Source organism: Musca autumnalis, unplaced genomic scaffold (assembly GCF_047663935.1).
Source record: "Musca autumnalis isolate F117 unplaced genomic scaffold, ASM4766393v1 scaffold_5, whole genome shotgun sequence".
NCBI lineage: Eukaryota > Metazoa > Arthropoda > Insecta > Diptera > Muscidae > Musca > Musca autumnalis.
In genome coordinates, this window is record NW_027412088.1 from 102,387,527 (window position 1) to 102,408,307 (window position 20,781).

General features: G+C 35.2%; 1 protein-coding gene across 1 annotated transcript in view; it reads left to right on the plus strand.

Annotated features, from left to right (window-relative positions):
- Window positions 1-20,781, plus strand: part of tor (tyrosine protein kinase receptor torso) — a 533,285-nt gene that overhangs the window by 240,998 nt on the left and 271,506 nt on the right. Inside the window, exon 4 of the mRNA XM_073992792.1 lies at window positions 412-649. Coding sequence (XP_073848893.1) covers window positions 412-649 — 238 coding nt within the window. The remainder of the gene's footprint in view (window positions 1-411; window positions 650-20,781) is intronic.

Genomic DNA, 20,781 nt, shown 5'->3' on the forward strand with positions numbered 1-20,781 from the left:
CTACAAAAAGCAAAGTTGAATTTTATCTTGCCAGATCCAGTTCGTATTTTATGACCACATCTAAGTCGGGCTAAAACTAATTTTTTTTTGTATTTATCGCAAGATTACCTTAAAAATGTTGCACAGTGTAATCAAAAATCCAAATAGCTGGTATTAGAATTAACAAAGTCAAGCTATTTTTTCATTAATGTATGCAAATATGAATAGCTTGACACCTTTTATATATATATATATATTTTATATTTAATCACAGTCTATGTCCTATGATTGGCATCAAAAAAGTTTGTTTTTTTTTTCACTGTTCAATCATGCCATTAAATCGACATTTATTTGCTTATAAATATTGTTTTGCTAAGTAATTTAATCAATAATCAATTAATACTTTTATATTTGTGTGTGTGTATTTTTTAGTCGGATGAAAACTTTTTCACCATCAACAAGTTAGCAGCCAACACTACCTATAACATATCCGCTCTGGCTGTCCATTCAACGAACAAATACTCGGTCATAGCTTTGGACGAACAATTCCAAACACTGCGGCGCTCTTATACGCCCGGAAACATAACGGACATTAAAGTGTCTGATTTCGTTGAAGACAAAGAGAATAGAATGCATTTATCGGCTGTACTAACGTGGAAACCACCACCAGGTAAGTTCAATTGAATTTACAAAAGTTGTTTTCATTTAAATGATACGAATCTAGGTTTTGTAAGTAACTTAGGAACTTTAAAAACATTTTTTAGATCGGTGTTCATTGTACTCTTGGTTTTTATTCTAAACAGAACAGTTTGTTCCATAAGCCTAATAGATTTTCAAACGCACCGTTTTTTTACTTGACTTCTCCCATGTTAGATGCTATATTTTGTGATTTCATCTTCAACATGGTCTTACCATCGAAGTTTTGGCTTCCCTTGGTGCGTATACCGTCGAATGGCTCGTATTTCTAGCGGGGGCATATTTATCCATCCTGTTGGCGTGGCCCAGCCAAAACAATCTTTATAGCTTGGTACATTTTGCTAAATCGATGGTGGTCGCCTGGTGCAGCTCTTGGTACATATCGCTCATTTACTCAAAGAGTGACACATCTCAAAAAATCAAGTTTCGAGAAAAATGCGTTTTAAGTAGCCGATTGGCATTTGACTTCCCAACTTAAAAAGGTTATACGACAACAAATAAAATAAATACTTGTACCATCTTTTATAAAGAGCTAGCCAGATATAAGTGCTAAATATCCGTGCAAGATCAAGCTTGATTTGAAGTGTTTTAATGCTCCATAAACTCAGAAAACTTTTTTGATGATTTATGCTAAACTCGTAGAAAATAAACTGAAACTCATTGAACGTGAAAATTTGGCATAAGAAAAGTAGAATTCGTAGAAAAAATAGAAATTGTTAACTCCAAAAACCCATTTTTGGAGTTATGTCACTCTTTGAGTAAATGAGCGTTATGACGCCGACATTCCCCGTTAACGCATATTGATCCATAAATCTCTTGGGAGTAGGTCGATACATAAGTACGTATTGTATCAGTGTCAGGTAGAGTGTGATTTCTGTTTGGTGAGAGGTGGCTTTTCTTTTAAACAGTTTACTTGGACCTAAGCAGCATCTTTTGGCCAATGTCATTCTTCTCCTTATTTCAAAACTTATGGTGTTTATAACCTCAACATTTATGCTTACGAGGGTATATACATTTCATACGGACAAAATGTGTCTCATCGAAATAATGGTTTTAGACCCCAGGTTTGTTTGGACGAAATCTGTTTCCATTTAGCAATATCCGTCCGTCTATCTGGCTCGAGCGCACGATAACTCTCGAACGGAATGACCGATGTGGTAATATTTTGTCCAAACTTAGTTTATGTTCGAAGATGGGCCATATCGCTCCACTCCTTCCGCAAAAATTATGCGCACGATAACTCTAGAAGGGACTAACCGATTTGGTCCATACTGTGCACATTAGGGTTAGTCATTTTTTTAGATTCAAAATCTGTGGAAATAGCATATAGGGCCGGCAAAAACAAGCAGAATTGCGTTTTTACTTTTTCGAAATTGTGAAAAAACGTTCCGCACAAAATGCAATTACTTTAGCTAAAAACAAACTTTTTTAGTTTACTTTTTTTTTAATTTTTAAATTTGAGAAATTTTTTTCTGCAATAGTTGATCTTGGAAATATTTTTTTTTTAGTTGGTTTTAGTGCATCGATTTCAAATATGCAATTTGATCAAAAATCTGTCATATAGTTTTTAAGCTACATCGATTTTAAAATTTGCAACTCGGTTTCATTTCCCAGTTTTAAAAATTTTAAACGAGTTGCTCTAATAAAAGTTTGTAGCTTAAAAACTAAATGACAGATTTTTGATCAAATTGCATATTTGAAATCGATGCACTAAAACCAACTAAAAAAAATTATTTCCAAGAACAACTATTGCATAAAAAAATTGCTCAAATTTAAAAATTTAAAAAAAAAAGTAAACTATAAAAGTTTGTTTTTAGCTAAAGTAATTGCATTTTGTGCGGAAGGTTTTTTTACAATTTCGAAAAAGTAAAAACGCAATTCTTATTATTTTTGCCTGCCCTACATGCCATTTCCACAGATTTTTGATATTCGCAAAAAAATGAAAAAATGACTAACCCTAGTGCACATCGTAATATCTACCAGACATAGATATAGATAGATATAGTTCAAGGTAAATAGCTCAAATATGGGCAAATCGGTCCACCCCTTCGGGTACCTCCAACACACAGCGTTGTCAGTATTGGGGATTTTTCTCCAAATTGGGGAATTTTTATTTGAAATGGGGAAAAAAATTCGACTTGGGGAATGGGGAAAATTTTGAGGAAATCTGAAAAATATTTGGGGATTTTTGGGGAATTTCTTTTTTGACTAATTACTTCAGATTATCTGTTGTGGAATTCTGTAACTCATATTTTGAGTTACCGACAAAAATTAGTAAAATTAACATCGACACCCTTGCTATCGGTAGAATTCTACGACTACTATTTATTGGTCGTTAACTTACCGACAAATATCGGTTATTGCCGAAGTTATAAGCATTTTAAAGTTACAGATTTTTGTCGGTAACCCGAAAAATGTGTTACAGAATTCCACTACTGGGACTCAATTCTTTGAAATGAAAACTTTTTGTAAAGGAAATAAATGCCAATTGAAAAATTTTATAAAGGAAATAATTTTCATTTCAAATTTTCATAGAACAAGAATCCAGCCCATGAACTTCTTTAATTTCTGTAAGTGAATAGTAGTAGATCACGCGTGGCGCACAAATAACACGCGTCATATACTAAAGCGCTCGGCACATACGGTCCGTTTAGTGACACGTTGGGACATGCGTTGTCCCAAAAAAGTTAAATTATGTTTAACTTTAATGAGTCAGCCATGTTGTTGTTTTTCAAAAAACTTGGCATCACTTACACATTTTTCATGTGGTTGTTGTAGCGCGACGCACAACGCACCGTATGTGCCGAGCGCTTAACTGGTCACAGTTGTAATAGCCAGCAAAAGTTTGCATTCGCTGATGCAGTTGAATCACTACAAGTGTACAGTATAAGTGCCGTTGGAGTACATATTTTTCTATGAATTTCACTTATGAATTTTACAAGGGAGCGCGCAGCTAGGATGCACTCCATTTTGCTTCCACAGCACACAGTTAGGATGCACTCCATTTTCGATCCAAATCACAGCTTTTGATGTAGTGTTTTGGATTGAATTTAAAGGGACTGTACGTATTGCGTTTTTATTCAGTCTAAAGATGCAATAAAAATGCAAGCCATTGCGAAATATCCCAGAATAAATAAAATGCAATTATTATTGCTGCATAAAACAATAATACAAAGAACTTTATTATATAAACACAAATTAAAAAGAAGTATCCATTATCAATTACATTTGAGTTTACTTTCTCCGTTCTCCAAATAACCCAAGCGCATCTAATTTTTCTTCATCATCCTAAAGCCCTCGGCACATACGGTCCGTTTAGTGTCACGTTGGGACACGCGTTGTCCCAAAACAGTTAAATTATGTTTAACTTTAATGCGTCAGCCATGTTGTTGTTTTTCAAAAAACTTGGCTTCACTTACACATTTTTCATGTGGTTGTTGTAACGCAACGCAGAACGCACCGTATGTGCCGAGCGCTTAAAGGTTTTTTATGTTGCCTTCCCATCACTAGTTCAGCTTTCGAAATGTACTCCAACTGCACTCCACTCCATTAAAAATTTCCGTCTCGTGAATTACCGCAAAAATTTTCGAAACTTAAGTTTTTATTTCTTTATTTTATAACAAATTCTTATGGCCCCGGCACACACGGTACGTTGTGCGTCGCGTTACAACAACCACATGAAAACTTCAAGAACAAACTTGGCATCACTTACATTTTTTCATGTGGTTGTTGTTTTTAACGCGTGACGCAACGCACAACGTTTTGTGACACGTTGCGCGTTGAAAACAACAATCACATGAAAAATGTGTAAGTGATGCCAAGTTTGTTATCTAATTTTTCATGTGGTTGTTGTAGCGCGACGCTCAACGCACCGTATGTGCCGAGCGCTTTAGAAATGTATACACTCTAGTCGTGTTCCTTTACGTTCCTGAGGTTACCAGGTTTTACCACTTTTTACCCGCAAAGTGTTCCCTTACTTTTAAAAGCATACAATTTGTATGAGAGCAGTTCACCACTTTTACCATTTTTTGCCACTGTTACCATTTTTAAAAGTAAAGGAACAGACCATCTCTCTTATTTTTAGAATAAATGTAGGGATCTCTAAAGCAACTGCTTATAAATTGTATCCAACGGAGTGCATTTTTCATAACTCCGTGTGGACTGCATCGAAGGATGTTGTTAAATCATAACTCCACATGCACAACTTCCAAAATTTTTTGCTGGGTACAAATATGCATTTGTTTAAAACTTACAAGCAATTTTACGCTGATATTTGCAGCAATTTTGAACCATATTTATTGATATGAATTTCAATAGTAAAATAAAACTACTTTTGATTTTTTATTTTTGTAGTTATTTGTTGAAAAATGTTTGGGGATTTTTTTTAGGAAATTCAATAAAATCTGGGGAATTTTGGGGAAAAGTTTTGGACAAATTGGGGAAAAGAGGCCAAAAAATACTGACAACGCTGCCAACACAAAATTTCGTGCAGATTAAAACCTCCTCTAGAATCGTTTCGATTTTTGTTGTAAAGACTTGTATTCGCTGTCCGCATTACGACGGTATAAGTTTTTTTCAGGGGCAAGTCCATACTTCCTGAGAAGGGGGTAACCGATTGGGTCCAAACTTTGCATATATTCTCACGGTATAGATCACCGTCGGTCCATTCCTTCGAGTACTTCTCACACAAATTTTCAACATTTTTGACACAGGTGGAGTTTAGGGGCTTTTGTCGGATAGATTGTTTGCAGCAGTTGTGCTTGCGGCCCCTTTCTCGTTGGTACATTTTTTTCGGGGCTAGTCCATACTTCCTGAGATAATGTCATAAAACCATTTAACAAACCTGCCACCATCAACTCAAATTACTGATGTACACTAAAACTTATGAATTGAATATCAGATTTGGATGAAATTTTTGACATCGTAAAATTTTTCCCAAACGTACATCAAGTTCCAGGAAGGTCTATGTAAAGTGGAAACCATTTTAAGGTACTTCCCTTACAAAAGTAAAACACTTTAGGGACTGTTCGAGGATCCTTAGCAATGGGTAAGTCCATACTGACTAAAATAATTACCTAATGCTGTAAAAACTTTACGCCTACCAAGTAAAGTTTTTAAGATGAGTCCCCGATTTTGTACATATTTGCACATCGTAATCGTTCTTACGAAACTTACGTCAAATTAGAAGATGCACTTCCGGTACTTTTCCACAAAAGTTCCTCTCTCCCCATTTCCGATATATTTCCTTGGCGCTTGGTGTTGCTGCTGATTGTAGGGTTGTTCTGTATGCTCGTTCTTCTCTTCAGTAATCGTTTATTATCTTTACTAGAGTTAGGCAATCTCGTTCAATTGAAAGATCCGGATCACTATCTAGTTCAATGGACACCGGTAATTTCTTTGATAAAAACTGCGTATACTTAATTTCACACGTTGGTTTTTATGATGTTACTCATTCGTCTTTGAACGAGAACAGTGAACCGGATCGTTCAATTGAACGAGATTGCCCAACTCTTATCTTTACATTTGCCATCGCACTTCCTGTATGGCGATAATATCAGGTTTGTACTTACCAAGTGCATCTACCAGTGCGCAAATTGCACCTGCTATGTAAATAGCCCAGATATTCCAGGTGCAGATTCGCAACTTTAGAGAGGTTTGTTTTTATTTTTTTGCATATTTATTGGGGCTGCAGGCCAACCCCAACCCAAGTTTTTATCGCTCTTATGTGGAAGGCGGTTCACTAGATGACACTACTGGGAGGTCAGTTTCCACTTGAGATGAAGGAGGGACCAAGATAACTGCTGAGCTTTGCCACGTTAAAGCCAGTTAGGGCCGCTGTTTGGTATCTTTTATCCCCAATGTCACCAACTTGTTCAATGCAGAAACAGTAACTGGTGCAGTGCAGTGCATGTGAATTCAATGTGCGCATTCAGTATCAAAAGGATAAACCAGTAAGGAAAGAATCAAAGCCGGGCGTGGCCGACTATACATGGGGACTATATTCAAATCTAGACCAATTTCAATATAATTTGGCACATTTATTTCTAGAAAAAGTACAGTCACACATTCAAAATTTCATCAAAATTTGACTTATATAGCTTGTTGGGTGCATCAAATACCTCAAATCGCCCGAAAATATATGGGAGTTATATCCAAATCTGGACCGATTTCGATATAATTTGACACATTTATCTATAGACCTAATTCCGTCATATATTCCAAATTTCATCAAAAATTGGACAGATATAGCGTGTTTGATGGATCAAATACCTCAAATCGGCCGAAAATATATGTGGGAGCTATATCCAAATCTGAACCGATTGTCACCAAAAGCAATAGCGTTCTTCCGACGGCTAAAAAAATTATCTTCCCCAGTTTTCAGCAAAAATGCGACCTGTACGTTGCGAACGGACGGACGGACATGCATAAATCGACTCAGAAAGTGATTCTATGCATATCCCTAGAAGGAACTATGGGTCTATCTCGTTTACTTATGCATGTTACATACAAATGTACTAACACATAATACACCTTACCAAAGTGTGGTGTAGGATATAAAAATGAATGAAAACAAGTAAAAAAGTATCAGTCGGCCTTGCCGACAGAGATATACCCTCAGCATATGTGAATTGAAACTTTCATCAACGGTCAGATCGAATGTATTTAGGGTCTTTTCAGAATTTTTGGCCCTTTTTGGACATTTGAACTTGCCGACAAAAATGTGGATTAGGATTAAAGTTCAAAAATGTTGCGGAGGAGGTGCTTAAAGGAATGGATCGACATAGCCCATTATGGAAGTGGATCTTATTTTGGAAGTCATTTAAGTGGGTCACCGTATAACTTTTGGACCAGTATTTCAGGAAGCATTGGCTTGTCCACGGATAACATAATATCTCTGTAAACAGGACAACAACGAACAGCATCTGTATACATCTGTATATATTAAGAGATCCAAAGATTGGACCAAATTGGTTGCCCCGTTCAAGAGATATCGTGCATACCATTTTAGGGGAAGTACATATTGGGGGGAAGTACAGGAAGTTGTGGACCGGTCAGGGTTTCGGAGTCGGAGTCGGAGTCTACGAGTCGGAGTCGAGCAATTTTGCTGGAGTCGGAGTCGGAGTCTGAGTCGGAAAAAATAACTCGACTCCGACTCCGGGCAAAATTTTTTCCACTTTATAGAAACATAAGATTAAATTTGGAACAAGAACATTTTTCAAATCATTATATATTTTAAAAGAAAATTATAAGAAAACATACATGCAAACGGTATTTTATACTAATTTAAAGGACAAATCACAGGATATTTACTATCCTCTGGAGTGTAGTCTATTCATCCCTATTTTGTTGATCCAAATGATCCTTTACATTTTTGCAAACAAAAGTAAAATTCTATGGCAATAAAATTATGATTGGACCTTTAACCTCTTTCGTGAGAAGTCTTACTGGTCTACTCACAAAGGTCTATTGTATTCTCATCCTGTTTTTTATGAGAAATCATCCTTGTCCTCTATTAAAGACATTGTGTTCTCTATGTATTTCGGTAAATTTCGCATAATCTATTAACTATATATGAAATTTAGATTAAATTAGTTGTTTGTCAACGACAGATTCATCCCGCCATAACTCAGAAATCTGACAAACGGCGAATCTTTCTTCTAGGATTCTTTATGTACTCAATGAGGGCATTAGATGTAGACATTCAAATAACCGGATCTGTCCGCCAGGAACAGACGTAGTTCATGTGTATCCGAGTTTTCTACACAATCAATAGCATATACGAAATTCAATGAAATACATTATCATAGAGTTTTCATGAGAAAGGATCGGGTAAAAGTGATAAAGGACAATGGAAACATGACAATATCGCTTTGTTGTCTTAGTGGACCGACCCTACATACAATTTTCCTAGCAACATTTTTGTAGAATATTTTCATGCTAATTTTTTCGTGTGCTAATTTTTCAGTTCCAGAAAACATCTGTCTGCCTACGTGATGGGTTGTTTACACAATATATCTCAAATATTTCAATAAAATTATCCACTCCACGCCAAAGTTCAAAATGTGAGCGCTGAATTTTAGTATAAATAGCATAGCATAGAATATGTGATCAAATTTTTAAGTCGATCGGAACAATATTGCCATAGTATAAGGGTTGGATGGGAACAATTTATTTTATTTTGTATGCAGCAAATAAACTGTGTTTTTTTTTCTCGAAATCGGTCACCAAAATATATGACATTTGGTTTATCAGTTTTCGAGGTAGAGTTGGTTGGCACCGCAAAATGCTTTAATAAAAACAGGGTTTCGTAGACGATCTCAAAACTTCGTAATATTTTTCGCTTTCAGATGAAGTAAAAAATCTCGCAAAAAGTTACGTATTTTTCTCTGAAAAAATCATGAAAAATGGTTTTTATTGAGCTTTACAACTGGGGGTCTCCTTTTAAGGCTAAGTGACTAAAATGTAGGGTTACATCCACTTTGAATTGATTATAATTTTTATTGCATGTAGTCCTTATGATGTGTATTGCCCCTTCATTTTCACATATTTTGAAAGCTTAAAAATTTTCTCACGCGGAGGAATTCCGTCCAGAATATACTCGTGCAAAAAAGAAAAACCGACCAAAACTTTCGAGTCGTCGGCTTTCCTTTTTCAGATGCATTATTGATTATTAAGCTCGATTTCGAACGAGAAATTAATTAAAAATTAATACTAGAATGATCTTCGCCTGAAATGGCAAAATTTTCAACAAAAAAACTTTCCAAATTTCCTATTTTCAATGTAAGATTCGGCAAACAATATTGATATGTTCGAATGTATTCGAACGAATGCCCTTTCTAATGAATATGTAAGGAAAAACTAACACATTAGCCTATATTGGCGAAAATATAGGAAAAAGTTAAAAATGTGTGTACATTTTATTCATTTTTAGTGGTATAGGAATTCACTCTCGGAGTCGACCCGGAGTCGGAGTCGGAGTCGTGAAAAAAAACTCGCCTGGAGTCGGAGTCGGAGTCGAGCCAAAAGTACCTCGACTCCGAAACCCTGGGACCGGTATTGCCCATCTTCTAACTGAAACTAAGTTTGGACAAAATATGACGAAGGTCAAATTTTGCACCAAATCGGTTGGTCAGTTCGAGAGCTATCGTGTTCTCCAGCCACAAGATATGGTGTCATAGGGGTGTTTTACACCTTTCGTGCTGTTTTCTCAAGAAGTGTGGACTTCCCCCTGAATAAACTTTTACCGTCGTATGGGGGACAGTGAATACAAGTTGTTACAACAAAAATCAAAGCGATTCGAGGGCAGGTCTTAAACTGAACTTTTCGGAAATGTTGTGTGGGAGGTACCCGAAGTAGTAGACCGATTAAGTCCATATTGGAATCTCATCTAAGTCTAGTAGAAATTTCACGATGTGCAAAGTATGGACTACATCGGTTACTCCCTTCAAGAGTTATCGTGCGCATACATTTTCCGAACATTTTCGAACTTTTGTGGGGGAGCTACCGAAAGGAGTGGGCCGATATAACCCATCTTCGAACTTAAACTAAGTTTGGACAAAATATTACGAAAGCCAAATTTTGGACCGAATCGGTTGATCCGTTCGAGAGTTATCGTGCGGTCCAGCCAGCCAGACAGACGGACATGGCTAAATCAACTCCAAATTGTCTGAAACGGATTTCGTACAAACATACTTGGGGTCTAAAATCATTATTTCGATGAGGCACATTTTGCCCGTATGAAAGTGTAAATACCCTCTTTAGCCTAAAGGCTGAGGGTATAATTACAGATGAAATTAAAACAAGTAAAAAAGTATCAGTCGGCTTTGCCGACAGAGATATACCCTCAGCCTGTGCAAATTGAAACACTTTTTTCACAAAAAACTTATGTATTTAGGTTAGGGTGTTAGCATAAATGCTGAGGGCGAGTAGAAAAACGATAAATGCTACTACAAATAAATATGTCACTTTTTATGAATTTATTAAAAAGCATACTTCGATAAATATAAAGTATTAAATATCAAATACTTGTTAAGTTCGTTTGATGTTCAACAATATTCCTTAACATCTATGAGAAATATATGCACGTGTATACATATGTATCTACCACAATATTCAGAATATATCACTCATATTAATATAGTAAACTATATATAGTTCATAACCCTTAACTAAATGAAATGTTTATTGAGGGCTTTTAAACTACAGAACTTTTTAAAGTATGTCATAACAATGTTTACTAAATGTTAATGTCATGTTCATACCATAGCACTGTGGTCCCAGCCCGCGACAAAAATACAAAAATCGATGTCTACAAATTATGACTTTAACTATTCAAATCTATCCTAGACACATCAAATTTTAATATTCCGGTTTTCTTTTTACAACTTCTAACGGTACTTGCTAAAGCAGAGCCACAGAAGTGAGCATTTCCATTTGAAGAAATTGTATTTTTGTGAGAGTTTTTATTTAATATTGTGAAAAGAAATAGACTTTTAGTGCCTTGGATCCTCACGTTATTTTTATTTAAATGTTCGTGGAAGAGTCCAGAATTAAAAAAAAAATATCTCGTCTGTCGAAAGTTGCCGAGCGGTATTCAGTTTTCATTATACTGAGTATACTCGGAGTTTAGTGAATGTTTAGTATAGGGTTTTTGGGTGTTTTCAAGCAATCGGTGTTATTTTTTTGCATTTTGTTTCGATCTTATTTTATAAAAAATTATGATTTTAAGATTACAGTATGAATGTGTGTTTTTACTTTTGTATGTTTTTGAAATATGATGTTCAAAAACTTTGTAAATACCAGCATGGGACGGACGGTATTCGAAGAAATTATAGCAAACTTATAGCAAAATTATTGCGGGATTAGATTTCTCTAAGTTGTCAGATCGTATACACTATCTCTGCAAAGGAATTTCAAAAATCTGGATACAGAACAAGAGAACAAAAAAAAAAATGATAAAAATTATGCAAATTGGCTTGCTATAAAAGACACCATTATTTTTGAAACATACATGCCACTTTAAGAAATATCTGTCTTTGAAAGTAGAAACGCGGAAGGCCACACAGAAAACTAAACAACGTAAAATAATTAAATTGGCAAGTAGGACCACCTGTGTGGTCTTGTTTACTGTTTATATATCCTGGTACATTTTTAGTCGATTTGGGAACTCTCCTAATCGAGATAACCTGTAGCTAGTATTTATTGTAATAGATCCCAGCAAAATTTGGATCCGGTAGTCATTACGTAACCCATTACAAAGTAATGTAAACAAGCTTCTTTTCGCATTACAGGTAATCTGAAAAGTAATGGGTTACTTCTTAAAAAATTACTAGGTAAACCTACTTACTTTACTCCTCCCTAAGTAATGACGACGGTGGCACAGTGAGTGTGTGTCCGACTATCAATCCTAGGGTTGTGTGTTCAACGCTCACCGTCGGCACGCGAGTTTTTTTAATTAAAAAATAACAGTTCGTGGTGCACATGTGCACTGCACATTTAAGTTCTTAAGCAACCCTTAATATTCGTGTGCGTGGCATAGTATGTAGTGTCTTTGGCTAGAAATCAGAGGGTTCGTGGGTTCAATTCGGGCAGACAGCGAAATAAAATAAAGTAAAATAAAAGTAAGATGTGTGATGAAATCAACTAATCAATCTACATCAACTGTCTAAAAATAAAATTTTTTTCATCTTACTTTTCTACTTCTATTGGCCACAGAATAACTAGTTATTCTAGTGGTCGTAAAATATCTACAAACTGAGTGCGACATGCCCTTGTAAAAACAAGTAAGAACGGCGTTAACCCAGATATGCCCAACGTCCTATATATAGGACACACAAAATTCTTGCTAATTTGATATGTTATGTTTATCAAAGTACCGTTTATTTTGGTGATATACTCAGTACACATCTGTAGCTCTAGGGATATTATGTGATTCCATTATTTTGAGCTACTATTTTTGAGTTTTGAGGTCTAGTTCATCGAAGTTGCCACCTATCGCTTAGTTTTTACAATGATTTGCGTTATGACCGATTAATTATTGGGTAGTTTTATAAAGAAAACATACACGATGTGGAGCCTACTACGAAAAAACGTTATCTAGATGCCGAAAAGGTGTCTTTGGACTATATGTCAAATGTTTTGTGTCACATAACTCCCAGTTATATGATAAAACCCTGTGTCCAAAAGTGGCCTCAAAAACCACTTTTTTCAAAAAATTTTTAAAAAACGTATAAACATACTGTTATTATTTCACATTTGCTTCTAAAATAATATAAAAATACTTTTAAAATGATCACGATCAAGCAATGGGCATATCTGGGTTAAGTTCGGCGGGGCCGAACTTGTTATACCCTCCACCACAAGTTGTATTGAAATAAAATGGAATAATTAGTTTTCTTTCGTGTATGAAGAAGACTTAATACTAAATTTCAGCAATTTCGGTAAAACAATGTGAGGCACCATTCTATGGGGGCTATTTCAAAACGTCGATCAATACCGACAAATTTCTGACGGAAAGTTTTTAGGCTCAAAGAAGACTAAGTACCAAATTTCCTATATTACGGTAAGAGAATGTGGCTAAAACTTAAAAAATACCGAAAATCAAGAAGTTAGCTTCTATGCGGATATAGGAAGACGTGGACCTATACTGATAATACTCTTCTGGAATATTTTATAACTCTTGGAAGACGAAATAACGAATTTCAGCCATTTCGGTTGGATATTGACGTCACAATCTTCAGTATTACGAAAATCTGGAGGTACCGTTCTATGGGGGCTATATCGAAACGTGGACCTATACCGACGAATTTTAGTCAGAAATGGGGCAATATGAAAGCGTGGACCTGTACAGACATATTTCTGGCGAACAGTTTTATATCACATTGAAGACTAAATACCAAATTTCAGCCATTTTGGTGGAATATTGAAGACACAACCTTCAAAATACGAAAAATTGGGAGGTACCTTTCCATGGGGGCTATATGAAGGCGTGGACCTATACCGACAAATTTAAAGGGGAAGCTTGAGTACCCCCAACGAAGTCTAAATACCAAATTTCAGCCATTTCAGTGGAATATTGAGGCCACAACGTTCAAAATACCGAAAATCGGGAGGTACCGTTCTATGGGGGCTATATGAAGGCATGGACCGATACCGACAAAGTTCTGGGAGAAAGTTTTATACCACCAACGTTGACTAAGTACCAAATTTCAGCCATTTCGGTGTGATAATGAAGCTAAAACCTTCAAAATACCGAAAATCGGGAGGTACCGTTCTATGGGGGCTATATGAAGGTGTGGACCGATACCGACAAAATTCTGGGGGAAAGTTTTATACCCCCAAAGAAGACTACGTACCAAATTTCAGCCATTTTGGTAGGATAATGAAGCTAAAACCTTCAAAATACCAAAAATCGGGAGGTACCGTTCTATGGGGGCTATATAAAGGTGTAGACCGATAACGACGAAATTCGAGGGAAAAGTTTTATACCCCTAAAGAAGACTACGTACCGAATTGCAGCCATTTTGGTAGGATAATGAAGCTAAAACCTTAAAAATACCGAAAATCGGGAGGTACCGTTCTATGGGGGCTATATGAAGGTGTGGACCGATACCGACAAAATTCTGGGGGAAAGTTTTATACCCCTAAAGAAGACTACGTACCAAATTTCAGCCATTTTGGTGGGATAATGAAGCTAAAACCTTAAAAATACCGAAAATCGGGAGGTACCGTTCTATGGGGGCTATATCAAAACGTGGACCGATATATCCCATTTTCAATACCAACCATCCTGCAATTAATAAAAACTTCTGTACCAAATTTGGACTTTCTATCTTTAAAAATGCGAGCTGTATCTTGATTTCAACAGACAGACAGACGGACGGACGGACAGACGGACATGGTCAAATCGACATAGAATTTTATGCTGATCAATAATATATATACTTTATAGGGTCTCCGACGAATATTTCGATGTGTTACAAACGGAATGACAAATTTAATTATACCCTCCATATGGTGGAGGGTATAATAATGGGGAAGAAAGGGGGTTTGAGAGTAGTTACGGCTGCCAAAAATCCCTTACGAAACCCATGATTTTGGGAGGACTTTTTTTGCTGGGATGCCAACCCATCCTCGCGACAAAAAATATCTCATAAAACATCGTAGTTTCCAGATGTTCCCTGTTTGAGACCTATAGGACATTATTTACATCTAATATAATCTCATATTGTTACCAGTTAATCCTTGACAAGAATAAAATTCAAAAAAGACATGATTCTTACAAACTTTTTTTTGTAGAAAATGTAGGCCAAATACTTAAATATGCCAAATATCGGGAGTTAACATGATAAAGGACTATACCAAAATGTGGACATATATTAATGAATTCCGGCAAGAATGTTTGATACACATTATAAACTCGAAATATCAAAATTGTAGCTCATTCAGTTGAAAATATGGCCAAAATCGTGAAATTATAAAAAAACGGGAGGTACGTCTATATGGTGGATATACCAAAACATGGACCTCTATCGACTATGGACCTACACAAGATATTTAATACCACCCGAGAACACAAACTGTCAAATTACAGCGAATTCACTTTGAAAATATAGACCAAATCTTGAAATTAATAAAAAAACTGGAAGTACCGTTATGGAGGGTCTATACCTAAAAGTGGACCAATCCTGACGATTTTTGGGGAAAATGATCTTCTAGTCACTACGAGTTTATGGTAAAATTTTCAGTTCGATATCTTGATTAAAAATATTTTTGTCGCTCTCTCCCATACAAGCTAAACCACAGTGCATAGCTTCAATTACGTTGTTCGCTCCCACAATTACGTACACGAATTAATTCGTACTAACATAGTTAATATTTTCATAGGTTTTGTTTGTTAATTTTAAAGGAATTTTAAACCAAAGGACATGTAAAATTAGTTGATATTAACTGGAAATATAATATAATTCCTTCAAATATTTATTTGATATTATATTATATTCTTTTTATTCATGTTTTCCATTTTTTCTCAAAGTTTTGGTGTTTTTAATATATTTTTCAAATGTTATAGTTTCACAATTAACGAGAGAGAGGCCTGCCAAAATAACTTTTAGTTTCATGATTTGTTCGTAAATTTGAAAAAAATGGACAAGAAATGTAACAGCAGTGAAAGAGAAGACAAAATTTTCTATACTAATCGTAGAACCATGTTTGTGATTTTCATAAATTTTTAAATTTTGTATTTTGCCTGTCATACTTAATTTATTTCGATAAATAGTCTAATTTGTGAGAGATGGGACATATTTTAGCATCGTTCGAAGAGTGATTTAAATTGAACAATGAACAAAAATCGTTGTTCGATCTCAACACTTTGTATGGAAAATTAAGTAATTATTTCGTAATTTGGGGTCGAACAACGAATAGAGAGTGAACTACCGTCAGTATGAACAAGGCATAACAATTAGGAATTTATTGTAGTTTTATTGAGATTGAGTCTATGAATGAAAGATCAATTTATTTTGTTCAAAGTTAATGACCTTCAACTTGATTGGTTTAAAAAGACATAAATCGAGTTCGACCAACAAAATGAGAAAAAAATATTTTTGCCAAGTCGAATTTAGGAAGGTTGTACAAAATGCGAATTCAGGCCTTCTTACTCTTCATTTGCTGTCAAAAGTATTCTTGCGAGGAATCCATCAAGAACAAATCTATATTAAGAAAAGGGTAAAGTGATTGACTGACTGATACTGATTGATTCATCACTGTCCAGACGAAACGGCTAAACTAGAATCTTGACATTTTGGGTGAGGGTCACTCTTGGTCCGAAGGATTCAGATAAGGATGGGTTTTTGGAAATTCCTGTTAGAACGGTACAAAATGTACTAAATACAATAACATTTGAATTTGCCGAACCGGTATAGCAGGAATTTTGAAATTTAGGATGACGGTCACTGATGGAGTGTAGGATAGATGTAAGAAATTTTTAGAAATTCGAACAATAAGTGTACGAAAAGCACTAAAATGTACTTAATTTGGCATTATGTGGTATTATGTGAACGGTTAGAGTTAAAAGCTTGACATTTGGTATGAGATTCAAGGTTGAGAAGTAGGGTTGATGTATGGAGGTGGCTTTGGAAATGTGTAATCATGTGTACGAAATGGTACTAAATTTGGTACAATTTTGATTTTGGTGAACTGGTAGTGCTGGAATCCTGAAATTTGGAATTCATATTACTGTTGGAGTGTAGGATTGAGATATGGAGGTAGTTTTGAAAATTCGCAATCATGTGTACGTATAGTACTAAGTCGTACTAAATTTAGTACTATTTAAATTTGGGTGAACCGATAGAGCTGGGATCCTGAAATTTGGAATTAATATCACCGTTAGAGTGAAGGATTGGCATATGGAGTTAGTTTTGGAAAATCGTATTTATGTGTACGAAAAGTACTGAATGTTACTTCGTATAGTTTGGACTTGGGTGAATGGATAGAGCTAAAATCCATGAAATTTGGAATTAATGTTAGAGTGTATGATTGGAATATGGGGATAGTTTTGGAAATACATACTTATTTGTACTAAGTGGTACTTAATTTAGTAGAATTTGCATTCAGGCGAAAGGATAGAACTGGAATCCTGAAATTTGGAATTAAGATTTCCATTGGAGTGTAGGATTGTGTTATGGAGGCCGTTTTGGAAATTCATACTTATGTGTACTAAACGGTACTACATTTTGTAAAATTTGAATTTGGGATAGAAATGGAATCCTCTAATTTGGAATTAAGATTTTACGAAAAGTACTAAATGGTAAAAAGTTGGTATTGGATATACGATTTTGCATAGGGTTGAGATTTGGTGTAGGTTGGAAATACGTAAGTATACGAAAACAACTAACTGGTACTAAATTTCGTATAGGTTGTAGGAATACATTTGTAATTCTGAAATTAGGAATGAAGGTCGCGCTTGTTGTTTAGAGTTGATTTATGGGGGTGGTGGTACGAAAATTACTAAACGGTTCCACAATAGGGATTAAGTTTGGGAATAGAAGTGAAATTCTTAAATTTGACATTAGGGTCACTGTTGGTGTGTAGCGTGGTGACATTGAGTCAGTTTTGTAAATACATTCTATAAGAGTACGAAAGAAGGTACTAAATTGTACTAAATTTTGTGTTGGGCGTATGGATAAAGTTCGAGTTCTAAAATTAGAATAAGGTTGAGATGTGGAGGTGGTTTTGGAAATACATTAAATACTACAAAATTCCGTATTCAGTGATGGGGTAGAACGGTTATTATGAAATTTGACATTAGGGTCACTGTTGATGAACACAATATCTGTTATAGTTTTCTACAGAAATTTGCAAAAATGACGTGTTTTCCAAAATTGCGAAAAAAATATCGTCTTTAGGAGCACGTCAAGCCCACAACTTCCAATATTTTGACCTAATTTTTTGGTTTCCTTAGTTGTTTACTATAGAATCCCATATAGAAATTTACAATCGGTGACGGCTAAAAATTGGGGTTTTGGCCAGGAAAATCGATTCCGTACTTCCAGCAATAATGGACTGAAAGAGTTTTTACGGCATACCCTGAACTGCAAATGACAAAAATCTTAAATCTTATAAAAGAGCTTAGTGATGACTGAGTTACTGAGTGAGTGACTGACAGATCATCGCTCAGACGAAACGGCTGAAGCTAGAAGCTTGAAATTTTGAGTGTGGGTTGTTCTTGGGGTGTAGGGGTGAGACAAGGCTGGGTTTTTGAAAATTCGAAATAGAAGGGTATGAAAACTAGTAAAATTTGCTATAAGAGCACCTAAAGTTACTAAATATAGTGCCAATTGTATATATCTTCTGAACGGATATAGCTAGAAGCTTCAAATTTGTTATGGAATCAAGGTTGTGGACTGTTGCTGATATAAGGAAATGGTTTTGGAAATTCGTACTTATGTATACGAAAAGTACTAAATGGTACTAAATTCAGTACAATTTGCATTTGGATGATCCGACCTGAAATTTGGAATTATATATACAAAAATACTAAATGGTACTAAATTTGGTACTATCTGGATTTGGTTGAACGGATTGAGAAAGAAACCTGAAATTTCGAATTAATATTACTGTTGAAGTGTTGGATTGCTTATGTACTCAGTCCTTAATTGTTTATTTGTTTTTATTCCTTTCCGCATACGAAGTAGCGGGCACTTTGCTAGTATATTATATATCTCATGTAAATTCAAAACTAATAAACAATATCTCTCGAAATCAGTTTAATATCAATAATCCTTTCAATGAATGGCATTTTGCTATCATAAGTTATGGGTATATTATTCTCGGCAAAACCTATTACGACTGTTTTCTTCTTTCTGTATGAGACACAACGGTGAAATATAATCAAAATGTCAAAATTTAAATAAAAAATTTTATCATCATGATATTGGTAGCGATCAGTAAAATTTTGCAACACTGTCAGTTCGTTTTGAAAAACATTACTCTCTGTAATAGAGGGTAATAAATGAAGTTGAGCCAATGGGGGAATACTCCACTCAAGCAATCAAATGAGATTGAATCTTCAACAATAAACAAAACAAACAAAAAACAGCGGAGGCACGCGCAAAGGGAAATTTGTTATAAATAAAATTCCAAAAACAACCTCACAGGCAACTGTGGTGATGTTATTTTCAACTCACAGAATTCGACGAATTCTTAGTTGATACGTGCTGACATGTTGCAGAATATTTTGATTTTGGTGTTTCTTTGGAAAAGCCGAAAAGTGAGTGTGATTCTCATTCATATGGGATTACTAGACACTTAAAGAGTTCGGTTTTTCGCTAAAAAGGCATCATTTGAAAAACTGAGAAGCCAATTGATAATTCCCTTCGCCGGGACGAAATCATGATATTGGTAGCGATCAGTAAAATTTTGCAACACTGTCAAATCGTTTTGAAAAACATTACTCTCTGTAATAGAGGGTAATAAATGAAGTTGAGCCAATGGGGGAATACTCCACTCAAGCAATCATAAAAAATTTTATTTAAAATATTTTTTTTAATGTAAAATTAAGTACTTTTTTTTGCAGTTCTATTCGAATTCGAAAGAAATGTTGTGAACATTTTTGAGGGAAATTTTGATTTTCGTAACAATCTCGGACGACACTCTGAAGAAATATTTGAAAACCTGCAAAATAAAAGTAAACTGCAAAGGGTAATGGAAGAACAAGATTTCAATATGTTTATAGAAAGCGAACAAATTTGATTTTCGTAACAATCTCGGACGACACTCTGAAGAAATATTTGAAAACCTGCAAAATAAAAGTAAACTGCAAAGGGTAATGGAAGAACAAGATTTCAATATGTTTATAGAAAGCGAACAAATACTCTGTAAGAATTATGACAACAATAATAAAACAAGACACATAAAGAAATATCAAACACTAAAGCTAAACCACCAAAAAGAACTCAACATACAAAAGAACGACGATTGGTTTATCAACAACACAAATGAAACAATACCCACTGACGTACAGTGGCTACTTTCGATGGGACCCAAATATGCGCTACCAACAACTAACACAACATTCCCCCTACTTAACGTAATAGCGGAGAGCGAGGAGTGTATACAAACTCTAGAGTCTAGACTCTAGAGTAGGGGTGAGCACGCCTGTATGCTAGCACACAGGCAAATTGTGAAAACGTACTCTTAGTTTTTTGTGAACCATAAACAATTAAAAGTTTATGCAATTTTTTATTTATATTTTTTAATAATTTGCATTGTGGACGATTTTAGACAACATTAATGTTTAAAAAATGTTAAAATGAGTAATGAAACATCAAGAAAAATTAAATATTAATTCTCTCTTAAATTTGCCTCTCTCTCGATTTTGTTCAGCATTGGTCTAGAGCAAATGTGTTCTTCTTTGACACGGCGGTGCCGATGATTTTCGGCAATTTACACACACACGACCCGAATGCACAGAAAGGGCGTACAAAAGAGAACAAATGTTTTGATTTGTTATTGTTTTATAGCTTGCGTGAATACAAACTTACTAACACACTGTTATAAGTTGCCAATATTTTGAATACATTCACATTTTCTCCGTTCTCTTTTTGGTCA